Source organism: Notothenia rossii, assembly GCF_949606895.1.
Source record: "Notothenia rossii genome assembly, chromosome: 5".
NCBI classification, from domain to species: Eukaryota; Metazoa; Chordata; class Actinopteri; order Perciformes; family Nototheniidae; genus Notothenia; species Notothenia rossii.
The window spans coordinates 64,375,542-64,391,693 of NC_136903.1; the positions used below are offsets into that span (position 1 = coordinate 64,375,542).

General features: G+C 37.9%; 1 protein-coding gene across 1 annotated transcript in view; it reads left to right on the plus strand.

Moving 5' to 3' along the window:
* The window catches only part of lactbl1b (lactamase, beta-like 1b), a 64,659-nt gene that overhangs the window by 32,380 nt on the left and 16,127 nt on the right, over window positions 1-16,152 (plus strand). Inside the window, exons 2-4 of the mRNA XM_079685290.1 lie at window positions 10,725-10,800; window positions 12,820-13,021; window positions 14,328-14,434. Coding sequence (XP_079541416.1) covers window positions 10,741-10,800; window positions 12,820-13,021; window positions 14,328-14,434 — 369 coding nt within the window. The 5' untranslated portion in view covers window positions 10,725-10,740. The remainder of the gene's footprint in view (window positions 1-10,724; window positions 10,801-12,819; window positions 13,022-14,327; window positions 14,435-16,152) is intronic.

Consider the following 16,152-nt stretch of genomic DNA (forward strand, 5'->3'; position numbering starts at 1 on the left):
ACCTTTAACAGTCAACTGCATGAGGAGTTGGAAAGGTAGTAAATAATATCTTTAAAAACTACAAAAAAATCCCTTTCTATCAGCTGTGCACTGTTATGGTGTAAATATAGCCTATCTGCCAATTGGATCAAATATAAAAGTCAGCCAAATTAGTGTTGATACGGCAAGGAGACGTATTGTGTGAAAAGAAATGGAAGATGTTCTTTAATTGCTAATATATTAATGATTCACGTCACGTATTGGGTTTTGGCGGCATTTCTTACTTGTCAAAAGCTCTTCTGATCAGGGCTCTATAAATAAATATATACGGCAGATATGTAATATTTAATGCAGCCGAACCGTGTATTACAATGCCGTTATGTGATGACTTCCAAAGAGAAAAGCAAAAACACTCTGAATAAAGTATTATTTTATTTAAAAAAAATGTTTTTCCGATTTCATATCATATAAACACCATATCCCGAAATGCATTGCGGCTAAAACAATCAATGTTTTTGCCTATCAAAACCTCTGAAAAAAGAAAGGTGTCTCTCAGAATCGAAAGAGAAAAACCTATGGGAAAAACACAAAAGCATTGTACACAATTTAAACCAATAACTGTCGTATAATTAACAAGGATAAACTGATGTTTTTTAGTTGATGAGTACTGCAGATATCACTGTTAAATCATTTGATCATTGGTTTTATTATGAAAACGTTGAGACCGGAAATACTGTTTTCAAACCGTAACTTTACATGGAGGCTGCCGCATACCTCAAATCATCTTCGTAATATCTATCAAACTATAGATCCTACATATCGACTGGACGTGGATTCTAAAAGTACAATATAAATTTCTCGCTAGAAATCTAATCAAAAAGCGTTTTAATGGCCAAACTATCCTACAATTTAGGATTTTACAGAGAGGGTTATTTGTGAATAAACAACCATCTGTAACGTTTGCATTCAACGGGAGCACTAGAGGGCGAAAACTTTAAAACGTAATTATAGGACGTATTAAGCGCTTGACGACATATATGGACATAATAAGGGCCTGAACAATTGGCCCATTTGGTCGTATGAGTTGGAGGACTTGTTGAGTCAAGCACCTGAGGCCGATAAACTGCACCTCAGACAGCATTCCCTCTCGCCTTCTCAGAGATGTTTTCAAATCAGTTGGAGCAAGCATTTTATTACTAATAATCACCTCTCTTAGCTCAAGATGTGTCCCAGCTGCCTTCAAACATGCCATGGTCCAGCCACTACTTAAAAAGAAAAATCTCGACCCCTCCATTCTCGCAATTTTAGGCCCATCTCCCAGCTACCTTTTTTATCTAAAGTCCTGGAGCGAGTAGTCTACGCCCAGCTGCAGTCTTACTTAACCGCGCATGGCATTCATGAAAAGTTTCAGTCTGGCTTCAAACCCATTCACAGCACTGAAACAGCCCTTTTAAGAGTTTTTAATGATCTGCTCCTAGCCGCCGACTCAGGTAGCCCAGCTGTCCTGGTGCTGTTAGACCTGACAGCTGCCTTCGACACTGTGGACCATAGCATCCTGTTGTCGCGGCTCGAACAGTCTGCAGGCATCGCAGGCTCTGCCCTTGCATGTTTCAGGTCCTACCTGACAGACCGTAGCTTCTCAGTGCAGCGAGGTACCTTCTCCTCTGCTAAAGCCCCTCTTACCTGTGGTGTTCCCCAAGGCTCTATCCTGGGCCCCATCCTCTTTTTACCGTACATACTGCCCCTAGGTTCAATTATCACTAAACACAACATCCCCTTCCATTGTTACGCCGATGATGTACAGATCTATCTGCCTCTAAATTCAAATGTCAACTCATTTATTTTATTTTATTGTAATAGAAGCATATGGTTGAAATGCATTCAAATTGCCAACTTAAAGACACAAAATGCTTAAACAAGGAAAGATAACAAATAATGTGCTAAAAGGAATAGTTCACTTTAAACACAAAAACTTCTTTAAACATACTAAAGATCCTCCAAGCACCTCTGAATGTTGGCCATTTCTCATTGTGTCTAGTCTTTAGTCAAGCTAACATTGTGTTGACTAGCTGTATATTTAATACTGACTTAATTAGTATATTGCTCTTTAACTAAGCAAGATGCATGGATGAATAGAATAGAAAATATAATTTTAAATTAATTGTACTTGTTTCTTTCAACCCTTTATTAAAACAAAATGTTCCTTGTATGTAGAAATCTTAATTGAAAACAGAAAATATAAAAACGTAAGGAAAAAATCTGGTTAAATATTGCTGGATACAAACTTTTGATTAAAGAGTTACATCACATGTGTGAATAAGGTCTAATTCTATGCCTGTATTTATAAAAAAGGAATTGGAAATATGCCTTAGAAATTATATACATTTCCCCTCCCCAAGGTTAACATTTGAATGTATTCACATAATATAGAACCTTTAATCTGTCTATTGCACTTACAAAGATGAGGAATTGAAAGCCAAGCACAAACGGAACCGAAACCAATCAGTGAGTGGAAATAATGAGCAAATTCAAACAGATTCCTCCTCACCGGGTCTGACATTTGCTTTGAAGTTCATCAAAGTTATCAGAGGGACCGGGCCATGAAAGCTTCCTCAACTCAGTCATCCTTTCAAACCTTTTAGAATAGAACATTTAAAAAGAAATCTAGAAATATCAGACCAGACTGCTTTCCATGTTTCTTTTTTTACTTAAAAAAAGTATCTGCATCATTGAAGCTGGTTCACCCACCACCCGTTAAATGTTATTATAATTAGAAATGTAAATATAATTTCTTAGGATAGCACACAGTCAGTCGTAGTTTCCGCACTATCCACTAGAGACCGCTATAACCTGTAAAGCAAATTGTTGTCAACAGAATTATTCTGCACTCCTCTGTAAGTGCACAGGTATGCAAGCAGTGAGCTAAACACAGATCCAATGTTAAAAACAAGTAGATAACCTAAATATTATTTTTCTTCTTAGAAAATAACAGAAATGTAATCATTGTCATCGACAATGTTGAGTTATGCTCAACATTGGAAGTACAACATCCTATAATTAATAGGAAATATTTATCCCTACAGAATGTAAGAGTCCACAGGAATAAGAGTCAAAATGTGAAAATGCAGAACAGTAGTTGAATTGTAGAATATGAGTTGAGAAAATCTGAAAATGGCTAAATGTGTAGGTGTATTTAAGTTGTATACGCTGAACGTAATGAGTGGCTTAAACACAACAAAAGCAGCTAATAGAAACTGACAGATAATATTGTAATAAGAATTTAAAAGGGGTTTGAAAGTTTTGTGTCATTATTTGCCTGGTCACAGATCCAACAAAATGTCTGACAAAATTATGTAACAACCAAATAAATGTCATTGCTTTTACATATGAATCCCAAGGCCTATAAGGTACATACCATTTAAGAATGACGTTCAATTAAGGAAGAGATTAGGTACAGTGGAGGCAATAATTATTTAATCCCCTGCAGATTTTGAAAGTGTACACACTTGCAAAGAAATTAACAGTTTATAATTTTAATGGTAGGTTTATTTTAAGAGTGAGAGTAATAATATTAAAAGGAAAATATAGAAATTGAAAACTGATTTGAATTTAACTGCGGGAAAGTATTTTATCCCCTTGCAGCCAACAAGAATTCTGGCTCCCACAGACCGGTTACATAAGTCAATTTCCTTTAAGAAAGTACTGCTAATATATCAACTCGATACCTGTATAAAAGACACCTGTCCACAGAATCAATCAATCAATCAATCAGATTCCAACCTCTCCACCATGGGCGAGACTAAAGAGCTGTCTAAGATCTCTGATGGATGATCATGAGAAAGGTGAGGCATCAGCAAAGAACGACACAGGAGGAACTTGTTAATGATCTGAAGGCAGCTGGGACCACAGTCACCAAGACAACTATTGGGAACACACTACACCTGCATAATGGATCAAATCCTGCAGCGACCGCAAGGCCCCCTGCTCAAGAAGAACATGAACGACCCGTCTGAAATTGGCCAATGAACATCTGAATGATTCAGAGAAGGCTTGGGAGAAGATGATGTGGTCAGATGAGACCAAACTCAAGATCTTTGGGATCAACTTGACATGCTATGTTTGGAGGAAGAGAGATGCTGACTATAACCTCCAGAACACCATCCACACCGTCAAACATGGAGGTGGAAACATTATGCTTTGGGGGTGTTTCTCTGCTAAGGGGACAGGACGACTTCCTGCACCGAGGAAAGGATGTACGGGGCCATGTACCGTGAAAATCTTGGACTCCTTCCTTCAGCCAGGACACTGAAAATGGGTCATGGAGGGGTCTTCCAGCAGGACAATGACCCTGAACATACGGCCAAGGCAACACAGGAGTGGCTAAAGAAGCACATTTAGGTGATGGAGGGGCCTAGCCGGTCTCTGGACCTTAATCCCACAGAACATCTGTGGAGCGAGCTGAAGCTTCGGGAGGAGTGGACCAAAATCCTTCCTGAGATGTGCACAGACCTGGGGACCAACTACAAGAAGCGTCTGACCTCTGTGTGTCCAACAAGGGTTTCTCCACCAAGTATAAGACATGTTTTGCAAAGGGGATCAAATACTTATTTCCCACAGTTAAATGCAAATCAATTGTTATCTTTTATATAATGTACATTTCTGGATTTTCTTTTTGATATCCTCACCCTCACTGTTAAAATAAACCTACCATTACAATTATAGTCTGTTCATTTCTTTGAAAGTGGGCAAACTTACAAAATCTGCAGGGGATCAAATACTTATTTCCTCCACTGTAGCTCAGTCTGTAGGAACTGGCTTGGAAGAGATGCAGGTTCAAGTCCCAGAATTGGAGCGTCCACTGGTACTTTGAGAGGTGCCACGCCTCCTGAGCACTGCCAATGTGCCCTTGAGCAAGGCACCAGACCACCACTCTGCTTACTTGGCTTTGTATAATAGCTGCACTGCTCCTTATACAAAAAGGTATTAGGTGAGGAGGTGTACATGTGTAGAAGTGGAAAATAAACCGGAATTACTTTTTTTTATTTGTATATGTGTAACATTTGCTAGAAAATATATGTTTTATCAAGTAAGAATTATATAAAGCACCATTTTATCAAGAGTTTACACAAATCAGCAGGAACCTGATTTGCCTACATGATGTATTTGCATGTGTACCACTGCAGAGGTCAGATGAAGTGTAGCACATTTTATTAATGCACATGACCACTGTGTCTGATTGTTGATAGAAAACAAAAGATTGTGTTTTCCATTTCCAGAAGCTTAAGTCTTTTAATGCTAAAGTATAAGGATTACTGATGTCAGTTACTGTAATGATGGAACGAGTGGTTGGCAATAATACCATACATGCAGCATATAACGAACATAGAATTAATTAAATGGAGAGATCAGAGGTGGATGGGATGTTTTTGCTAAGAAGAAGGTGGCAAGGGAAATGGATTGATAGCACAGTTTTACATGCTGTCTGACACTTTGAATTATATATGATATAAACGCCATGTACAATGAATAAATAGAGAGAAAGTCACATTTTTCACTTCATATTAATATTTCCGTCTGCATTTCTCACACGCTTTTTCACACGTTTCAGCATATTTGATATAATTAATTATATTCCGCTTTACATCCTTAAGTCCTAAGTCCTTTGCAAAACCTCTGATCTGATCCCTGTGTAACGACATACCTTTCAGCCAGATAAGGTATTAGTGTGGCAAGGGGATTGTGTAACGCTCATGTTATAGTGAACATTAAATTCAGCAGACCTTCTCATATCATCAGGGATCTTGTGCATAACACAAGCCCTGGTGAGCGCAGCAGCTTGCAATAAGCCGGCAACTCTATGCAATCAGCCATACGCATTGAAATGAGCCGCCTTCGTATATTGTTGACTCACCATCTCTGGCATATGTTCCCAAAGGAAATTCATTATTTTAAAGCGGAAGAAATCCAAATGTTTGCTCCTTTTATACAAGAATGGAACAAAATGGTGTGTCACAGACAACACACCTGTCTGAACCCTTATCTGTGTTCATCAGTTTCTACTTAAATGCATTTGACCAACAAGTGGCTGTGTGCCGTGTTCCCATTTAACATTGAATGGGTACATTGCAGATAATAAGGCCGGACCTCATCCGAAACTCAGTCGAGGGAGAGAGATTTTGATTCTGCGTCGGTCGAAAGAATATTTTGAGGGTTCGGAGAATAAAAGCTCCCAAAACACGAGTCAATAAATGATGCTTCTAGGTTAAAAGGTTAAAAGAAAACAATATACTGCTTTTAGAAAGAGATTCATGAACTATAGGTGATACGTCTGTAACTCAATTGAGCCCCAAAAAGGTTGAAAATCTCACAGATTTACCCTATACAGTGAAAAACACCCATCATTGGTCAAAACTGTATTCAGTTCAGCAATAAGCACCGGTAAGCGTTTTGCTTTGTTGAGTGAACATGTCCTATTAAAGCCAAAGCCATGCAAATGCAAAAAAAAGAAAAATAGAATGGAAACACACACACACATAGACACCAAACACACTCTGCACACATAAGAGGGCACCCATTTTTGAGGCATGGCAGATGTGGCCATTGGCTGAAAGTTAATCCAGCAAGCTGGGTTAGATACTAGCAGGATTTAGACATAACCATGACACTAACATCTGTCAGGATCCTGCTGCAAGCTCCCAAACCCAGACGGGACAAAAGTGGAATATTATTGTCTTTCTGTTTGGATAAAAGAGGAGGGAGACGCTGTCAGTAGATTCAGAACCTGAGGTAAGTGTACGTGGAATTAATCCATATACTTTTGGATGTTTCATGGCCTAGAAAAACAGACGCTCGATTCATTGCAGGTTATGTAACATGTTTTTCCACAGCCTCGATGCTAGACGCTTGTGATGTGGCGCATCCACGAATGATATGCCTGTCTTATACATGAACACAAGGCTGGATATCATATTGAATATGGAGGGCTGTTAGCATCTTCACAAGTCGGTTTATTAGTTTTTTTGACAAAGTAAGATCAAATAGGGTTCATATTTAGGAAATCATTTTGACCCAGTCTGAAAACAGAACAGTATACTGATATAATAATAAATACTTGTTGCTCTTATACATCACTACATTGCTTATTTTTTGCAGAAAATCAAATTTTATGTTGACAAGGCATAATTGAGTGATAAAGTTACTTTTAATTTCCTTTTCTTTTGTCAAACTGGAAGACATTAAGGGCTATGGCTAATCACAACCCTTGTGTTAAAGCTTATCAGTCGACACGCGCTTGATTATAGTCTCATCTTATCTACATCTGATAACAAGATTAAACACTTTAGTTGTGTTTAGCAGCACTGAGAACACATAAGTCAGAATTTGAACTGCAGGAAGTATAGTTTGAAGGTTGTGCTGTTATGCACTATGCAAATCTTCTATAAACCTTTAGTTAAAAAAAACATCTAGGGTAACAAATATCAAAAGTATTTATCAAGGAAATATAATCTCTGTCCGCAGCATGCAAAAATGTAATGCTGTGTTGTCTCAATATAAAAAGTTACCTTGTGACAGGATTAGGAACGCCACCTGTCATTATTATGCTAGATTTATCTATGAAATTATATTTTAAAGATGTCTGACAGAATGATGGTAGCAAGGCCAATGAAGAAGATAGTGTAAAGCAATTAACACATTTTACTTACATCAGTACAACATAATGTTACACTTTATGCATAATGTATATGATCTATTTAATATGTTGCATCTTAATTGCAAAGACAGTACAGTTAATGCATTCAATAAAATGGCTGATATTATTTAGTAAATACATTTGAACGGATAAAAAACAGCATGTTTATTATTAATGACATCATGGATCTCTACTGTACATAGACACTTGTGATGTGCTGATGTCAGCCATTAAGTGACGGCAGTGCGGTGCATATAGTCTAAGCTGCATCCTCACTGAGCTGCTGGCATGCCTGTATAGACCCTTTATCTGTTTCCAAGAATCTCACCTTTTTCCAAAAGCTATGGTCTTTCAGGCGGGGCAAACTAATAATTTGTATGACTCATGACCTGCAAACTCTTGGACTATACATTAACTTATTTAATGTCTCAGAACCTGTCATTACTGCTGACTTTATGTGTGACACGCTGCGATACATCATAGAAATGCATCTTCACTTCCAAAAACGAATGGCATTACTGTAAAGGAGTCTGATCAGCACTTCAGAAGCTGCTTTCAGAGAATCGGCTCATAAGCGCTGGCACACGATGCGGGCTGAAAAAGTACCAGCATGCCAGGTCATATTTTAGCTCAGTTCTGAATATTTGATGTTGTCTTAATTGGTTGGGAGGACTTGAAATGTAGGGCACACTACAGCTTTTTCTCAATCTGTCTTTGCAGTAGAATTATAAGTAAAGATGAATTATCCATAATGTGAACTACCCCTACGCAGTTGGTATACAGGTGTGAATACCAGAAATCACGTCAGCAAGATAATTGCTGCCTTACACAATGGTTCATTCATCAACAGCTGAAGTTCTTAGAAAAGTGTTATTCTGAGTCCTTGAATGAGCAGGCCTTCAACTTGCCATTCAACGACAGAAAATCGTTGAATGTCAGGTAAGAAATGATGACGGTAGATTTTTTTTTGATGTCAATGAAAACAATGGTGAATTATAGAATTCACTCCACATTTAGACATGTTGAGTTTCTCAAAGGCAGCAGAAGCAACTTCATGTGGTAGAAAAGGGCTTTATATTTAAAGGAAAAGCAGTAGAGACCTTGGTAAATGATTCAAATGACTCAGAGACTCCTTCGAATATATTAAACATCATAACTGCATAGTTTATACAATGAGATACTTGGTTAAACTTAGCTAAATGTGCATGCAGTGTAAAGCTTGAGCAAAGTTTTCAATACAAGTTCCGTTTGCTGACATTTTTTTAATACTCTAATGTTTTAAGGTGCTTTAAGGGCTGACAGGCAGAAAGAGAGCTGCTTAATGAAAACATGCTGTGATAGATCGTTTTAGCCTGAAAACACAATTCATGTGTTCCTTTATGTAAAAATACATCATCAAGCTAATCTATAGTGGTGTGCTGCTTGTCAAAGTTATTTACTGTATAGTTGCTGGCACTTTATAATGAATAGAATTGTATGAATCAGGTACTAAAAATATATAGACTTTTACTTCATTGTAGTCTGAGTGTAAAAAATACAAGACTTGGGAACAACAAATAGGCATTTTAGAGGAAACAAGAAAAAACTATCCCGTTATCTTTTGAAAAAAAGAAAATTAAGCTTAGGAAGATTTATGTTAACAAGTGTGTTCTAATTTTTTAATTAAGATTAAAACCAGCCACACATAATCAATGTTTCCTCCTATCAAAGTTGGTATGATGTTTTAAAAAAGTTAAGTTGGTTTTTCCTATATGCATCTTTACAGTAGCTACACGTGTCAGCTTCTGCCACAGGCTAACAATATTTTTAACTGAAGTTGGTACATGGTTAGGTTAAGGACATTTTTTTAGACTATCTATTATTTGTAGACTACATTATGTTTCTATTAACCTTACATGTCAAGGTAACTAAAGTAATCAAATATATGTAGTGGAGTAAAAATATTTTGCCCTTTAGTGGAGTAGAAGTATGAAGTAGCAAGAAAGGAAAACAATAAAATGATGTAAACGTACCTCTAAATTGTATTTAATTACATTACTTGAGTAAATGTATTTTACAACACTGCATATTCTTACTGTCTTTTGTAGCATAAAAGTAATATTAATTTTAGGGATAAGTATTACAAAGCTTGGTACCCCAATACAGTGTTTAGTTGTTTTGAGTTCACAATGAGTCTTGCAATGTTTTCAGTCATTTTGTCATCTTATTATCAAAGCAGTGTGCTCCAGCAATATGAAAAGTGTCACACAATCATCCTGTCAGCTCCTACTGCTGTCACCTTTGATATCTGTGGATCCTCTGAGAGCAGCAGCACAGACTGCCAGGGCAGGGAGGGTTTCTTTACAAATGTATTCCAGTACAATTACTCGTTACCTGTAAATATTTATCTTGCGTGTATTACGGAAGACAACGGAACAATGTGACCTAAGAAAAGAAGAACTGAAGATATTAAGTATCAGAATTGTGTCTTCTATTCAGAGATTTTATTTATAGGAAAACTTACCTTTCAGTATATTCAGGCAGTAGCCTATACACCAACAATGAAGCATATGAGCACATAGAACAGTTTAAAAAGCAGAAATCAAATCTGAGCTGACAGAAAATGCTCTGTTTTGGTTTTATAAATACTGTTCAATTCACACATACTATATGATGAACATATAGGTTCCCCTACTGAATAAAACAAATAACAAATGAACCAAAGAAAGTAAAAACCATAAAGCAAACTCAGGCAGTACGCGCATTGATTCACTCTTAAAGTATTAGCCTATACAGAACAGGAAAGAAACAAGAAATAAAATCTGCATGTTTTACAGTTTTAATATCCTCAATTTTAGGAAAGGTAACAGTAATCTGATTACGTCTTTTGTTCAAGTAACTGTATGGGAATACAGTAACCTAGTGTGTCCATATTACGTAATCCCATCACATGTTATCCGTTGCACAACATTTTATGACACTAACTGCTATCTTAGAGTCTCGAACCACAGCTAAGAATGCAAGTTCTGTGCATAAACCATGGCAAGCTATAACCCTCTTTTTTTTATGTTAACAGTTTGTGCAGCAAAACCATGGGTAAGGCGGGGAGTAAAGTCCTGAGAGAGACCTCAGAGGATGGGGTTCCAGACCAGGTAAAAGCCCACTACCTTTCTCACACACACACACACACACACACACACACACACACACACACACACACACACACACACACACACACACACACACACACACACACACACACACACACACACACACACACACACACACACACACACACACACACACACACACACACACACACACACACACACACACACACAAGCCAAAGTCGAACCCACACAGACACACACAAGCAGGATGTACAATGTATTCAACTGAAAACACATTAAACTGCGGGGAGGATGAGTGTGTGTGGGTGTGTGTGCCAGCTGAAATGCTCTCCAGCTATCACTGGTTATGCAATCAGGATCAGCCGCAGATTGCATTCACACTTGATTTCCCCACATCGCAACATGATATCCATACTGTAATCATCAAAATACATTCCCGAGCTTTGGACGGACCATTAATATCTTGTGATTAAGCAAATTGAAAGAACGATCAGGATGTACCTTTTGATGGATATAAATGCTATCTATTGCCAAGATTTTCTAGGGAGGGTTTAATTTATTATATTTAAGCTTCCCACTAGAAGTAAATAGAAGTATAAATATTATATTCAATAACTTTACTGTAATATCATTTTAAATCCTGATAGTCATGGCGTCATTTAATTGAAAGAACATTTATGGATTAAATGACCAGATTCCCTCCTGCTCTGTCTTTTTGTGGCGAAAAAAAATATTTATTTTGATCTTATATCCACAAAACAGGACTTAGTCAAGTGAATTCAATGAATTAAGTTAAATTCACCTCACTTCAATATTTATCCTTTTAAAGTGTTCCTGCTCATGTACCTAGTTCATTCACCTTAAGCCTTTCCACTTCTTTTCTCACCTTAAATCTGAATTTTAAGACTGTCATGCTTTGTGTGATTTCACTATTGGCTGCCACTAATTTACACTGACATTATATGGCTTACTCATGAATTGGTAGTCAAAGAATATTTGCAGCTCTGAGGACCACAAACACAGTGTTTATGTTCCTTCAACTCTTCCTTTTTGCATAGTAAAAGACCTTTCTCGCATTTTCTAAAGTAAACATATACATTGTTTGCTAGTGAGCAGAATACTGTTCTTGCTCTGACTGTGTATCTAAATGTAAAATGTCACCAAACCACACGCTCTTGGACTCTCTTGTCTTTTTGTGCACTCTGTAGGCCAAATAAATTGTTGACAGCACTACAACACATCCTCTGTCATTTTCTAAATCACCATCAACATCACAAAGTGTCTGTCATTCCCTCTCCCAGTTGATCCAAATTTGCTGCACCCAAGTGACCTCGTTGAGTTTTCATCTCATTCAGACGCTAAAAGGCGCACCGTGTCACCCCATTTGGACCTGTGTTGACTGAGCGGGTGCCATCTTTGTCGGCTCGTGTGCCTCGGTGGCCGGCTCCACAGGGCTAAGGCTGGAGTGAAGTGAATTGATTCACAGGGATTAGGGATTAAGACTTCCCCCCGCCGCTTTGGTTGAGTAAATCTGGGGATTATGATGTCAACAGCCTGTGGCTGCAGCAGAGGAAATTTAATTGTGAGGAACGGGAGTGCCGACGGCCCAGGATTACAGCACAGTCAGTGAGAAATCAGAGATGGGAGTTCATGTCTGTGCCTTTCTCCTGCTCAGGAAAACTTCAGTGGGACACCATTTACTGCCTTTGGGGAATGCGACACACTTACATGGAAGAATTTACTATGAGTAGATGTTGAGGATGGTAATTTTGTGATAAAGAAGATCTCTGTGTCCCTGGTAATCCAGTACTTCCTGCTCTGGCCTTTGAAGCATCAGGTGGTAAGTACCGCTAAGTGCTACAGGGATCACTTGTTCAAAGGGAACTAGGCGTTAAGGACATAATGAATCAACTAAACTAAACTAACTCATAGCATTGAGGAGAATTTAGGGAACATTTATCGTGTATAATCTGCATTTGTTCTTCTGACATTCTCTCATGTGTTGTTGTGTGTTTGTGTTCCCGTCCCTCTGCATTCCAGCCTCCCTCTCCTCCTCCTGCTGACCCTGACCCCGACCCTGTCCCTGTCCCTGCTCCTGCTTCTGTTAAATTTGAAGGACTCACTAAAACAAGCAAGATGAAGGTGAAATGGAGCGATCTGGGTTTGGCCTTCTTCATCGTGCTCTCCCTGGTGATGACAGGATGCTTCTTCTGGCAATATCAGATGCCAAAACTTCTGCCAGGTGAGGCACTGTAGTTAGTTACAGGATGTGTGAGAGGAATTTCTTAAAGCTGCGAAATTGTTATCTTAACTCATCTTTAAACATCAAATTATCTGTTGAGGTGCGGCATTATTCTGAAAAGCAAAAGATTATTTAAAATGAGTTTCCATTTCATGATTTCTTATTCTGGTAGAAGAAAGTCTGTGAAACATTGAACCTATGACGCTCAATAACTTAACACAATATCCTGATTATAAAATGTAACGCTAAATCGTAATTTGCAGATTTGCTAAATCTTAACTAATCTGGCAACAAACCACAACCTTAGTTAGTTCATTGAAAATCAACAGATTATTCTCTCATAATTATGTAGATACACACTTTGTAATTAGGACATCAAGCAATCTCCTACATTATATTATCACACAGTTGAAGGGGTTTTACCCTTTCCTGTATGATAAGGAATAAGGCGCGGGACATCTCAAAGTGGTTGACCAATCACAACAGAGCCGACCAGCTAACCAATCAGAGCCGACTCGGCTCTGGTTTCGGACAGAGGGTGAAAAGAGGTGCTGCAGCACAGGCAGTATGAGAACATATGAATACCTTTTTGAACATTAAAGCTTGTAAACATAAAATACATCCATGAACCTAAAAGTTAGCAAAATATGTCCTCTTTAAAATGTAGGTTTCAGTTATATTTAAAAGGTTTTGATTGTAGTCCCTTTAGTCCATAATTAGTCAACACAGCACCAGAATGTGTCACGTTGCTTTAGTTCATTTAATTTAATTAAGCGCCTGATCAGACTCTTTAATACAATTAATTCAGAGCAAAAACACTTCTCTAAAGTAAAGTCCAGTTTTATAATCTCCATATGACTGTGTATGATTATTAAGGTAACATGAGGTTAAGATTTTCTGACGTACCGCCAAGGGATCTTTTTTATTCCAAATAACAATTTCATATGTGCTTTAGACTGAGAATGCAAATGGTGGCCTTAAGTAACAATGAAACATATTTAAATATTATACATTCATCCAGAATTCACTCTGGGATCTGGCAGCATCTTTTAAAATCTGCAGGTTATATACAATAAATCCTGTCAAATTGTATGGTGAAAGATCAACGGGGTTCATCAGGAAGCGGCGGGGAGAATAATGAACTCACCCACTGGCCAGTCAAAGCCTAATGCATGTGTTGGCCTTTGTTCAGCTGATACATTATTATATCAAATTTCAAGTGGGAAATACAAAAGCCTGTCCCGCTGTTATTCATTCGCTCTTTCTTTCTCCCTTTTCATTTTCTCATTTCCCACCCACCGCCTAGATGAAGGGAGGGGTCGCAATGCCGAGTCAGAGATGATGTGTCCTCGCTTCCCCGAGCCTCTCCAGCTGGAGCATCCTATCCCTAGCCTGAAGGAGGCTCTGGAAAAGGTGAGAGGAGTTGTTCGTCATGCTCAGAACTATAACTGATGTTGGATTTCTGTCATGCCCACTCAAGTCTGGGGAAATGTACAGGCTGACCTCCGTAATCCTTCACACCAAATGCTGCTGCAGTTGACAGAAGGAGATTAAAGATATGCTGTGAGGAATGATTAAAAGTCAGTCAAATCTCTGCAACCAAACAGTTTCAGACAAACTGCAAATACAGATCAAGTTTATGAATTTGATATAAGATATGCTTACTTCAGCCTTTAAATCTAATCTTGAATACGTTTTAAAGAATGAATTATGTTTCACCTGCAGGTTTCACAAACCGACAAAAAGTGCTGGTTTTCCAGAATAGCAACATCATTTATATGATGTGTTCATTAAAGGAATAATGTTTGGCATAGTGCGACATCAAAGTAATTGCTTTGGGGTTTCATGTTGCTGATAACAAAAGCGCACAGAACAAAGTATAAGAAAAGGGTTCCCAAGATAAATCCAGCGCTGCTACACATTCATTTATTACCTCATCTTGGCTTTTTTGCGAAGAATTTTATACTTTTAACCCTTTGGATACCAGATCTTTTTTTTTTTATGAGATCATCTGATCTTTTGGACGTGACTCGCTCTCTGAGGGAAGTAAGTCACCTAAAACCATCAGACAGAGGACCCTAAGCCCATACTGGTTTATTGTGAGGAGTAACACAAGTGTCAGTTGTCAATGGACTGTTCTTTTTGTTTGCCTTTTTAAGTGAAAGCATTGAAAGGGGGAGACGGAGGGAAATGGGCCCAGGCAGGTTTCCATCCCTTTGCACGTGGACTAAGCCCCAGGGCCCCCAGCCCGACCAACTGGGCTATACGTTGACCCATGGATAGAATTGTAGTACCTTAAAACGTGGTTGTCGTGTTATTTGTTTATTACTTTGAGAACCAAGCAACTATAGCTGATATTTGAACAGTGGTGGAAAGTAAATATCTCAGTTTTTGTATAATGTTTCCTGTTTTATTTTGAAATGTATTTCCTCTTTGTGTCCTGTCTAGTTTTACTTCCTGTATTTTAGTTCCAAGCCTTTGTGATTGTCTGGTTGTGTTCACCTGCTGCCCTTGTGTTTCTGCCTGCACTCTCCAGCTGTGTCTTGTCTCGATGAGTCGTGTTTTATTCGTGTCACCCCTTGTGTTCTTTATCGGTTAGTACTGTCACAGGGTAAGAAAATCAAGACCCAAACTAAAAATAAACAAAAGCGAGCTTTTAATTAAATAAATAAAACATTTCAAATTAAACAAGAAACATTAAATACGAAAACTATTAGTACATGTTCACTTTTTATACTTACTTTGACATGTTGCTGCTAATACTTCTGTACTTTTACTTGTAATGGAGTATTTTGACATTAATGTATGGCTACTTTTACTCAAGTAAAATATCTAAATACTTCTTCCACCTCTGATCATAGATATATTTCATATGATACTGTGATGGGCCTCTATATGGCGCCGTTTTGTGGCTTTGTGGTCTGTATCGCTCGAAATGTCCCTAATAGGCCTACGTCTGTTTCCGGTGACTTTATTTACGGCTAAAAAGCATGCTAAAAAGCCCAAGATTATATAATTGAACTAATAAATAAAAAAAAGGATTATTGTGTGTTATTGTTGAGTAAATAACAGGGTGTTATTTAGAAAAGAATAACAAATTAGAAGGAAAAAAATATTTTAAAAAATACAGA